The 12,905-nt window shown below is 39.4% G+C and overlaps 1 protein-coding gene across 8 annotated transcripts in view; it reads right to left on the bottom strand.

Moving 5' to 3' along the window:
* Positions 1-12,905, bottom strand: part of LOC121961587 (ELKS/Rab6-interacting/CAST family member 1-like) — a 156,600-nt gene that overhangs the window by 129,590 nt on the left and 14,105 nt on the right. For all 8 annotated transcript variants that reach the window (XR_015775584.1, XR_015775585.1, XR_015775586.1 and 5 more), the window contains exons 3-4: positions 11,336-11,413; positions 10,540-10,695 (exon numbers count right to left, since the gene is read on the bottom strand). Coding sequence is in view for 5 of the 8 variants with exons in the window: in XM_088072970.1 (XP_087929096.1) it covers positions 10,540-10,695; positions 11,336-11,413 (234 nt within the window). In the remaining 3 variants the exon portion in view is untranslated. The remainder of the gene's footprint in view (positions 1-10,539; positions 10,696-11,335; positions 11,414-12,905) is intronic.

Genomic DNA, 12,905 nt, shown 5'->3' with positions numbered 1-12,905 from the left:
TCCTTCTCTCCATCCCTCTTTTCTTCTTCCTCACCTATCTCTCCATCCTGACTAAATAAACACACAGGTTTGAGGACCATCTGTTACTGATGAGCAACCATGTGTGAAAAACACACACAAATCCCACCCAACACACACAAACACACTTAAATGCGAAGATAACAGTCACAATGAATTAACCTTTTTTGGAGGTTTTTATCTTTTAGTTCGGACATTTGAACTTCAACAATATGTGTTCGCGGACACACACGTACAGTATGTTGCTGAGATAAGCGCACACACAGACACACACATGAGAGAAACAATGAGTCATAGGTTGATGAGCAGAGGATGGAGAGAGGTGCCGACAGAAGGAGGGAGGCGAGGGAGGCAGAGAGATGATTGTCACTGTATTTTAAAGAACTGCATCATGTAACAAAGACTGTAAAAAAATAACTTCTCAAAGCTTTGCTGAGCTGGCATGCTATCTTTTTCTGAATCATATTCTCACAGTCAAACACATTCACACTCAGATCTGCCAAGTCAAGCTTCGGTCCCTCCGCTGTTGACTGAATTAGAAGCTGCTTTTAAAGAAACAGGCTCACAGGCAGAGTTCAGGCTCTGCTGCCTGCTTCTCTGTTGTTTTATTAAATCAACTGAGTCTGAAAAAAAACATTTTACCCAACATCCAATGAAATGATTGGTTTCAGAACGGAGCTGAAAACGATAAATCGACTTGTTTTCTACTATTGTATTAATCCCAATTAATTATTCAAATTAAGTCTTTTTGGGGTTTTTTTTCAAGAAAATAAAATCAAAATGACCTGATTCCAGATTCTGAATATTTTCTGGTTTCTTTACTCTTCAATGACAGTAAACTGAATATTTTTGAGTGTTTGGACAAAATCAAACTTTGGGAAACATTGATCATTATTTTTCAATCTTTTTCTGACATTTACAGACCAAACAAAATCAATAAAATAATTGACAGATTGACCAACAAAGAAAATAACTGTTAGTTGCAGCTGTGTCTCAGAATTAAATTTGTGTCTCTTTCTGGTGGACACAAAAGCATCCTTACGATGATATCAAACTTTTTTTTTCCTTTGGTTCCAGTGTGTTTGTGTCCCTTTGTATCATTCTGTGTCCCTTCTCTAAATTCTGGGGTTTGTGCAGGTCTGTGAATGCAGTGCAAGTTCATGAGTGATTTTTTTCGTTCAGCAGCACTTTATGACTCGTGAGTTGGATATAACTGATCTGTCCATCCATTCAGATCAGATAGATGGATGAGAGAAGCAGCTGCTGCGAGTCAGTGAAAGACCCAGCAGAATGAACAATTAAGTTTTACTTTTAATACTGCGCCGTGTGTGCCCAAATTACGCTCTGCACTATGAGAGTGTGGAGCAATCCTTTAGCAAACAATACCTATATTTCAGCTGTGCTCCTAATGAACCGTCCAGCTCTAAATATAGAAAATCTATGTGTGGTTGCAGATGTTGTAATCCTGGAGGGCCGCCATGTATAAATGAATGTTTGGGAAACCCTGCTGAGAAATGCAATTCACAATTTCTCTTATAAAATACACAATATTTTTTCAGACAACAATAGCCCTTTAAAATTCAACTGAGCTCAATTTTGACTGTGTTCTGAGTGTTTACTTTTGGACTACTTACTTACTCTTATTCAAATTGTCTGGCACTCACGTTGTTCATTCATCACAATTTACTGGTCTACAAAAGTTGGCAAATTACTGGTTCAATAACTGTGATTGTGCATGCACACAGTTTGCAATGAGACCATCATCAGATGTTGGGTAAGATGACTAAATGGAAACTTCTTTGTCTACTCATCAGGTCAGCTGACTGACCAAAGAATAGCAGACACACAGCAGAGATTACAGAGTTGTAGATCTGCAGCTGAGAAGCGTGACTCCTGAGGAATGCACAAAATGTTTGCAGAATCCTTTTGAGCGTGCGTGCGTGCGTGCGTGCATTTTCAGCTTTTTCTCTTTCCATAAATCCTTCCCCTCCCCTTCTCCTGCCTCATCTGTAACTCCCATCCAGGAGATTTACATCCAAATTTCTAACAAGAAACTCCAGCCATCTTGTCAAAAACAAAAATACTGTGAGACAATACAGATTAAGTGTTATTACCAAATGACTGGTAATAACAAGATAATTAGGGCAGTAATGCTTCAATGCAAGTAATCCTTTTTTTTGGCTCATTCTTCCTTTCATTTATCCATAATTTCCTACAATTTAGCCTCCCTCCTTTCTTACTCCTCCCTTCAAGTCAATCTATCACTTCTATCTTTCCGTCCACCCTCCTTTTTCTCGACCCATTTCTCTCCTGTCACATCAGCATCCATCAGTCTTTCCATTTCTCCACATTTCATCCGCTGTTTTCAGCTCAGTTTCTCCGCGCCGTCCATTTATCTCTCCTCCTCTCCTCCCTCCTCCTGGCACTTGTCCCCATGCTTTCCAGCCTGATCTATCCTTCTTATCCACTTTCCTAATTTCCTCCTTCATCCTCTTTACGTTTTACACATCTTTAAATCTCAATCCATCTTCCTGATCCATTCCTCTTCGCCCTGCCCCCCCTCTCTTCACTTCCTCTCAGGTCTATGGTGGGTATAGGGATTGCCAGGCGAAGCATTTTTTGCATCCAGCTGGCACAAAAACTCTTGCTGGTAACATTTTTTTTTGTCTGTACAGTAAATGGAAATCTTACAGAGGAAACACTTGGCACTGTCCGTTTCTATTGGATTCGAACTAATCTGAACCCATGAGGACGAGCTCAATGCCAGCTTGGAGTAATGGAATTAGAAATGCAAGATGCTCAGTTTAAATCCAGGTGTAATAACATTAAGTGCTGAGCGGTGATTATAGTTTTTTACTCAGTCAGCACACAGACTCGTCTAAGGTGTATTTACAGTGAAGTTATGTGTTTTAGTGCCACCTTTTGTCTTTGATTAAGTACTATAATTTAGTACTGTAGTTAATGGTTTATTCAGTGCGCTCAAGTGAATAAATGCTTTTGGCTGCGATTATTCAACTTGTCTCAGATGCTTTCAGCTTTTCCATTGAAAGAGATCTGGTGGCACCATCCGTTTACACATTAACCCAAAGGCCTGATTTGCTGCCATGTTCATAGAGTGGAAAATACACTCAAGTGCCAGTCTGTGTCTCCGTCTCTCTAACTTTGTCGCTCTGAGCAAAAAGAGAAAAAGGCGAATAAAAAGAAGGACGACAATGACGGAAGGAAAAGAAAGGACAGACAATCTCTCTCTTATCCGTCTCGTCTCTGTCATCATCTCGCTCTCGACCTGAAGGTGAAGTGCCACTCAGGTGTAACGGGCACTCTGCCTGTTTAGGTTAACCTACACACACACACACACACACACACACACACACACACACACACATACAGACAAACAGCTGACAAACCACCTGACGTTTTGCCCTCTGGTCTAAGCAGTTAGTTTGCCACTTTAAGTCTACCAAAAACAAAACACAAACTAGGGCTGGGTGATGAATCAACTTTATCAATTAATTCCTAATTGTAGTTTAGGCGATTTTTTTTAAATGCATATCAAGATTTTCCCCAGTGCTGATCTCTTTGGGCTTCTAGAGGTCACAGTGCCCGCATCCCGCATGCTTCCCTCCCAGAGATACACACACCCGAAAACATGACAGCAAGCATGAATGGCAATGAAGAGTACGTTCCCCACATTAGTGGAATCATTTTCCCAGTGTGTCCCGTATGACAGGAAATGACCCGGTGCAAAGTTGTTACTGATGCAGTCGCACTGCATATCGCTAAAGATATTGTGGTCATATTTGCAGTGGAAAAGTCTGGGTTTATCCACATGTTGAACACTATCGACCCCAGGCATGTGCTACCAAGCCGCAAGTATCTTGCTGAAGTTGCCCTGCCTCAACTGCACAAATATACACGAGAAAAGTTTGCTAGAGAGCTGAAGGAGATGTCGTTTTACTCCACTACAACAGACCTATGGTCCAGTAATCTGAACACAATGAATGACATTATTTGTTGACATGAAACTAATGCTAATGATTTCAGAATTGATCATTTTCAATACTCGACTATTTGAACTGCAAAACTGTGCGATATGCAATACTGACTTGAAGCCCTCTACATTTTTCAGTTTGCCTTTGTTCGTTTTTATTGCTAAAATAAAAGAAACATTTCTTTGTCATTTGTAGTTTTTTTTAAGAGGGGAAAAATTGATTCAAATCGTAACACAACCTCTGGGATGAAGATAGGCTGATATACATTTATCATCAAAACAGCAAACGAATAGATCTTTACCAATCAGTTAATAATTAATTAATTTGTCACATGGAATTATATAAGGTACTACTCCAGTGAAACATGATTTCATCAGCTACTCAATTTGTACAGCGCAATTTGTCCCTATTTTTGCATCTTCTTACATTGTTGGCTGCTGCTTTAAAATTATACTCCATGCTACAGAAGTTTAATGAAGACAACGTTTTGATCCTACATGGATCTTCATCAACACAAAATGTTTGAAAAAAAGATGAAAAGTGATTTAACTATCCACACATTCTGAACGAGACCAGAACACAGGCAGTGTCACTTTATATAAAGGATAATAAAGTTTCTGATATCCTGTTGGAAACTGAGGTAATCCAGTCTATTTTCCAGCGCCTGTTCAATGTAGCAGGATGATATTGCAGCTGGTGCCCATTTTCCCTTAATGTTATCTTTCTAGCTAGCAGCTAGAATTTGGCAGGAGAATTTACAGACTGGTGAGTTGATTTCCACATCCTGATAAGTGACTCACAGCGACATGCTACCACCGTCCAAAGCAAACCAAAAAACACATCACTAAATCACGCAAAATAGACAGAACCTAAATTTAACACAAATTTAAAAAAGTTAACAGAGAGGCAACTGGAAACATCTGTTCCTACGTCAGCACCAATATGATAAGATTTTTCTGAGCCTAACAAATGAAACAATCTAAAAGAGATTCATGAATTATCATAGAGGAGACATGGTTTCTTCCCCTTTAGCAGACACACACAAACAACTTTATTCCAGCCAGCACCTTGAGTATTAGGTTAAATAATTGAAGAGAATGAAAACAGTGCAGCAGTGAAAGTACAACCACTGGCTGCTGCATTTTCTCCAACACACATTCACAAACACAACTTCTGACATCATACCACTGCCACGTACTTCACATTTCCATAAAACATGCACAAATTGTTGCATGCAAACAAAAACGCCTGATAAAAATAGAAATGGTAGATGGGTGCAGTACAGAACAGTTCTGCACAATACATGCAAAGAAACTTGCATGCACGTCTGTCTACATGTGCACATTCTGTACACAAGCAAATACAAATACGCAATTAAAAAAATGCAGGCAACTGTGCAATTTGCGCCTCCAGACACATACACTTGTGTACACAAAAAGCCCAATTGTCCTGACATGTGAAAGCCTGCAATCAACACGCAAGGGCACAGCGTCCCTGCTGGTACAGTACACTCTCACTTTTTTCACATATAAACACACATACAAACACAGCAATTTATATACATACAAATTAACACATACAGACACATGCTACATAAATGCATGTGCACTTACATAAACACACACTCATGTGCAATATGAAACACACCTGAAACATATGCACCATCCCCCTCTCTTCAACACACACACACAGACACACACAGACACACACAGACACACACAAACACACACAAACACACACAAACACACACAAACACACACACACACACACTCCCACTGTGACACACATGCCATTTCTGATGTCAAATGGCTGGGCTGGAGTACAGTAGATGATAGATTGCATCTAGCAGCCCCAGAAATGGACAGACAGAGTGATTATTGTTCAGCTGGTGTGATTCAGTGCCAGAACAAACTATGTAGGACAGACAGCGAGAAGCACACTAAGGCTGTTGCTCAAACTATAGATTGCACTTTTGCATTTTCGTATGCCCAGCACCACAGAGAGACCTGTGCTTCTCTCTCTCTCTCGATCTTACATCAAACTCTGATCAAACAGCAAAACTAGGCAATGCTGATCAAATGTAAACCAAGATTCATTGACTGTGTTGCCTTTTTCTTGCCTAAAATGTCTTTAAAAACATATTTTAGTGCCCCGTTTTGCTGTAATACAAGAATTTGTGAACAGGAAGTGGGCGCCATACCGTTTCCTGTGTTGTAAAAACAGAGGCTGTAAAAACTGAGATTAAACTAGGCAGTATTGTTCAAATATGAGCCAAGATTCTGTTACTGTGTTGCCTACTTCACACCTCAAATGTTTTCTGAAACATATTTTAGGGCACTGTTTAATTGTAATTTGAGATCATTTGTTACCAGCCAGCCGTGTCAAAACGGCCAAGCTCGCATTACGCCACCCACTGGTGGGAGTGTTTGTTGGTCCATTGCAGTAAAGTGCATTCTGGCAGTTGTAGGTTTTCTACATTTTGAGCAAAAGTATACACTACAGCCACCTCTGTTTTCTCTCATCATGTAGTGCCAGTTTCAAAAGTATTTATATCGTTGTACTGCATAGAGTCCTGCTTTATAAACAGAGTATCTTTCCAGCAGTGAAATACTTCACTTTATCACTTTATGTGGGAAAAGCTGATTAATTAAGGTGCTCAAAGTGCATATCATATTATATCTGATTGTGATCATTTTGTGTCATTTTAGCATTTATTCTCAGGAGAGTTTGGTAACTGAATGGAAACGGTGATGCAGAGTTCAACCCTGGATGTCATGGTTACAATCATGAATGCTCGCTGCTGCTCGCCTTCCAGTTGAGCGTGCAAGTTGACCATTAGGACTGCAGAGGGGTAGGAGAGAAAAGAGACAAAAGGTGTGTGTTTTTGTGTAAGTAAGAATAAAACTAACAAACACAGAGAACAAAAGAACATAAAGAAGAAAGAAAGCAAAGCTTTCCTTTAGCATTCCACAAATTCCTTCATCTTTTTCTCCTTTTTTTCTGTGCTTCTCTTTCTTTCTGCTGAAACATTGTACTTACCTGCTGTGATCAAAGAGGTGGAACGAATTGGGTGAACACACACACACACACACACAAACACACACACACAAACACACACACACACAACTGAAAGCAAAGCAAGGCGGCGCACTAAAAGTGACAAAGGAGACAGACAACACTGACCAGAGCTAAATAGAGCAGGCATCTATGCTCAGATCAATAGATGTATTAGACCAGGGTGTGTCCGTTCTACTGAACTGAGTTCTTTGGCAAAACTTCTCCACAGGCCCAGATGGAGAGCGAGGGGAGGAAGGAGAAGGACAGGGGGCTGTGATATAGAGAGTTTTGAAAGTGGAAGTAAAATGGTGAGACAGAGAAGAGGAGAGATCAGTGAGAAAGAGATGGAGAGTGTTGTGACAGTAAGTTGCCGCTACTATAAGATTGTCGTTCTATAAGAATGACAATGCCATAGATTATTCATCATCTTGGATCTTCCCAAAAGGGAACATCTACAGCTGGAAAATGCATGGACCAACATGGACGTGCAGCTCCTCAAATGGCCACCTGATGCTGGCTCCAGACACAAGTCAATCCCCGAATGTTAAAATGCCTAACTTTACCACAGAAATAAGCACGTTTACAGTCTGGTACAAATAAAGGTTTGGTCTCTATGGCTAATACCAACATTCATGACAAGTGTGCAGGGGTGAATTTTCATATAACTCACCCCTTTAAATGTTATTAAGGCTTTAAATTAAAATGCATAATTATGGACATGACTCCTTTGAGTTACAGGTGAGTGTTGTCTATTGATAAGTCGCTGACAAGGTAACATAACCATGGTAAAACCCAGCTTCACAGAGTGAAGGTGTAGCTGTAAGTTTTGCTATTTCAGTGTGTTCTTGGTTCATATAAGTTAACTGTAACACTTTAATCAACTAAAAAAGTCCTCTTTAATGTTTGCTACTAAAAGAATCTTGAAGGAGTCTGATAATTCGTTTTTCAAGTACTAGTGCTGTAATAATACTGGAATTTCTAACTTCATTATCTTGGAAAATAAAGATATTCAATATCATTTTTGATACTACAGGAAAAATTGTCATTTTAATTAAGAGAAAAATACTGCAGGGTGCCCAGTAGCTCACCTGGTAGAGCAGGCACACCATGTACTGAGGATGTGTTCTTGCTGCAGTGGCCGCAAACAACCATAATAGGGGTTGAACGATATTGTTTATTCAGGGCCGATAGAGATGAGACTGATAACCGATATTTGGAACCAATATGCATTTACGATAAAAATTCAAATCTTTCTGTCAATATCTAGAATTTTGGATATAACTCCAACACAAAACTTTGTTTACATGCCTTTAGCAAATATTTAATCAAAATGGAAACTTTCATCATCATATACAGTTCCCTGCAACTTTCTTTTTTTATAATGTCAAGTGAAAATTTGAATTAAAAAATAATAAATAAAAATAGCTCCCTGAGGTTTTCTTTGCACTTTTTAAGTAATTAATTTAATCTGCTATCACTAACATAAAATGCTGACACAGATAATCAGCAAAATGCCAAATATCAGCTCCAATAATCGGCCAGGCCGATTATCTGTCGACCCAAAAGAAACCATAATGCTTAATGCACTTTACTGATCAAGCCAGCAGGTAGCTATAGGGTTAGTTAAACACTGTTGCCCAAATATGGTCACTTCTGTCTCCAAAAATGATGTCTCCAAGATGGCAATGGCCAAAATCCCAAAATCTGGCTTTTATGTCCACAAACCAATAGGTGACATCACGCAAGCTACATCACTTATTTTATAGTCTATGGATCCATCTAACAGGTGCAAACATGAGATTAGGAGTGTCTGTTGTTCTAACGTTAAATTTATGGTGGCAAATTCTAAGAATATTAGAGTAAAGGCAAAGGGAGTGCGGACAGAAGGAGAGGAAGAGATAAAGACCGAGGCGGGCGGAAAAGAGGTGAAGCTAGTGGGCTGAGCGTGAAGGAGGAGGTGAGTAAGTGTGGAAGCATGGAGGGAGGGAGGAAGGATGGAGGGTGGAGATGAGATGTGCATTCCTCAACAGGGGCGTGACCTGGCGTTCATGTGTATGTCAGTGCACACACATCCCAAGATTACTGGGAGGTAACTTAATTCAATTTCTAACACAAAGATGATGGAAAAGACAGAGAGGAGGGAAGGTAGGGAGGGAGTGAGGGAAGCGAGAGCTGACTCACCGTGCAATGACAGAAATAGAAGAGAAGAGAAATGAATAAGAAAAAAAGGAGCGAGGGGACGGAGAAAAGCCAGAGACAAACAGAAAAAGAAAGAGCTTAAAGAGAAAGAAAGTGACGTGATAATGAGAGCAGGAAATGAAAAGGATGCCTTGGGTTAAAAGGGTGTGATTTGTCTGGAGGAAAAGAAAGGGAATGAAAGTGGAAAAGATCTAGAGCGAGCGAACACATATTTCCCAACATGAGAGATCAGAAAATACACGTCTCAACATGCGTATCCACTCACCATAACAGCACACACACGCCCAAAGAGGAGTGTGTGTAAGTGTGAACTGAGGATATTTCTGGTGTGTGGCAGGAGGCCAGATACATGATAGATTGATCAGCTTATCATCTGTTCCTTTGTTCTCTCACATGCGGCATCACTTTGAATAAGTGAGCACGCACAAGACACACACTTCAGAGATTTATGGATGCACACACACACACATACACATACACACACACAAAAATGGCTCTAAATTTTCTTAGAGAGTGATTTAATATCTCGTGATGTAATTGCACAACCTTAAGTCCTTTGCCACATATTACTTCAACGGTAAATGTGTCTCTCAGGAGTCCATGGAGCAGCATCAAAGCCTCCCAAAAATTTCAAGCACAAGCAGAGATAAGAGCACCTGTTAATGACTGAAATGTAGCAAAGAGAGAGCACTTTCCGCGCCGGTTTCCAAGATGACAGCGTGTGAAATGAGTCACCGTGAGGCAGCGAGTGTGCATGTGTGCAAATCATCTCTTGTATAATATTACGGCCTCCTGCCAGACTAGCTGCGTCTCCGTCTCATCCAGATGGCTTCTGAAACCAACAGACAGCTGGGAGTCCCCAAGCAGGCTGCCCCGCTTCGTGCGTTTACCCGTCTTCAAGGCCGACTCGCAGCAGCGAGACAAAAGCACCAGAACAATCCATAAAATTATCAGGACATGCTCCCCTTTGTGCTGGCCCATAAAAGTTACCCTTTGAGTAGAAAGAACTCATCACAGATGGATAAACCAAAGCAAAAACTAAAACTCACGGGGTCTGGGCTGAATAGAATTTTCTTACTGGGATTTCCTACATTTCTAGGTCCTGGATTTGCTCTGGTGATTATGAAATTAATCCAACCTTAGTCTCATATTTGTTTTTGACATATTCGTCCATCTCTGTCCATATGTTACTGGGTTTTTAGATAAATGTGCAAGATTTATTTTCCACAGAAACACTCAGACAGCTGCACACACGCAGACGTTTCTTTCCTACCTGTGTTTCCTCCTGCACCACTCTGTACTGTTCCTTCCAAACGGCCATCTTTGTGGCTTCATCCTTCCTCAGCGCTCTCTCTTTCTTCAGCTCTGGACTCCAAAAGGTCTTAATGGAGTTCATGGAGGAGCTTAACTTGGACTCTTTAGCCTCCAGCTAAAATAAATTAACATCAAACATTGGAACTTTGTTAGGATTCAAGGGACATTTCTACCCCAAATAAAAAATGCATAATATTTCCTCTTACTGTACCTTTAATGCTACTTATCATTTTGAATTGTTTTGGTGAAATTTGCAGAGTGACAGAGATTTCGGCCATAGAGATGTCTGCCTTCTCTCCAGTATAAAAAAGTCAGATGGCACTTGACTTCGGGTGCTCAGAGAGCAAAAAAAAAATAAAGAAATAAAATAAAAATAAAAATAAATTAATAAAATTGAATAAAGTAAAAACACATTTGAACTTAACAGAAATGCACACAAGCTGAGCGCCATCTTGTTCCTTTATATGGGAGAAAAGGCAAACATCTCTATGGCCGATATTTTCAGCACTCAGCAACTCACACCAAAACAATCTAGACTGACAAAAAGCACTATCGGTAAGAGGAAAAATATGCATTTTTAATTTGGGGCTGAATTTTCCCTTTAAAAATCTGTCATCATTGATTACAAATCAACTTGCCAGAATTCCCATAAAAAAACACAGAAGTAAACAAACAAGTAGAATAAGATACCATACATTAGAAAATAACTTGATGTATCTTTAGACAAGTGTGTGTATATCTGCAAGTGTCCTTACTTCTCTGCGTAGTAGTTCATTCTCTCTCAGCACTTCTCTTAACTGTGTCTGCAGGTCTGACATTGCACCATCTCTCACCTGGTAACACAGAAACACACAGTATAAATGTAAAAGGTTAGATATCAGAGTGTTGCTCCTTTCTTACATTAGAAACATTTTGTCTATTTGCCATTTTAGAACAACTAAACTGACCCTGCTGTAAAAAACACAAATATGAAAAATCAAATATGAAAAGAAAGACTCAAATACTGTACATATGTGAAGCACTTTGAAACTGCTGGAGTGATTAAAACTTGTCAAGACTATACAAATGCATGCAAATATTTATCATAGTAGAAGAATATATTCCAAGTTGCATATCTGTAAACGCAATTGCCACATACAGTATACACCTTACTGCAGTATTAATGAGAAAATGCTCCGCATAAAAATGTTTAATTCATGTTGACATGAGAACAGCAGTGTACCAAAGTATTAAAAATATCTTGGATTAATTTTTAAACAACAACCAGACTCTGAAATGCTTTTGAAAAACTTATTTTAGGTATTTTGCTGATGTCTGTGCTCAAAGCGTCATTCAGTTCTGGAAGGTAGAGCAGGTTCAAAGTTTTTATCGATCAGTTTGAGAAATAAAAGATGTGACATATATTGCACGAATGTGACAGAAAATCAAGGAAAACTAGCAAATAAAATAAGAGTTAAGGGGAGATTAAAAAAGTATTTTTGTTTGGGAAATAATGTGATATAAGTTGTGTTTGGAGGAGTGGGAGAAGAAGGAGAGCTACGTCTTGGAGAGATGAGCTCTCAGGTTATGACTAATGGTGCAAAGGGAGTGGGAGAGCAGACCCAAGTCTATTTAAACTTACCGTATGAAATCCCACACAGCTCTTATATTATTTATTTGAAGCGTGACTTCAGAAGGAAATATTAACCCTTTAACAGTTAGCTGAATTTGGGTTAAATACCTTGAACCACCCAGCTCCCCCTATACATCAAACAGGAGGATCATTCATGTTACAACAGATGTTATTTGATAAGCACTATTGATTTTATCTTTGTTTCTTCACTCTTCGCTCGAAGGTGAGACAAAGAATATCTAAACCCTAAATCAGTTTTATCCACATATTCCAGATTGGTTTATTCTAAACTTTGTTTGAGCTCTCAGCATGTGCTGGACTAGTTCTTGTTCTGGTCCCTCTATCTACACAGTAGTACACTGTACAGTCTAAAAAAAAAAAAATAATGTTCCTCCTTCTCCTTGTTGTGCTTCTAACAGCAATGGATAAGAATCCTCGGCAGCTTTTGAAAAACAATTAATCAGAGCCGAAGAGTCTCTAATGTGTTAATTATGACAATCACTGATCATGAAGTACGGTCAAGTTGTTAAACTAGGCTGTGCTGATCAAAAATGAATGCAGATTCTGTTACTGCATTGCCTATTTATCACCTCAAATGTATTAGAAATATATTCTAGTGCACTGTTTAGTTGTAAAATGAGAAAAGTTTTCTCTGGTGAGTAGCCAGTGTTTTGCTTCAGCTCAGCTGCTTTCAACATAGCTGCCAGGTCACT

This window comes from Plectropomus leopardus, chromosome 22 (genome assembly GCF_026936395.1).
Source record: "Plectropomus leopardus strain MGB_pleo_1.0 chromosome 22, ASM2693639v1, whole genome shotgun sequence".
Lineage (NCBI taxonomy): Eukaryota > Metazoa > Chordata > Actinopteri > Perciformes > Serranidae > Plectropomus > Plectropomus leopardus.
This window is presented reverse-complemented; position numbering and strand designations above follow the sequence as displayed.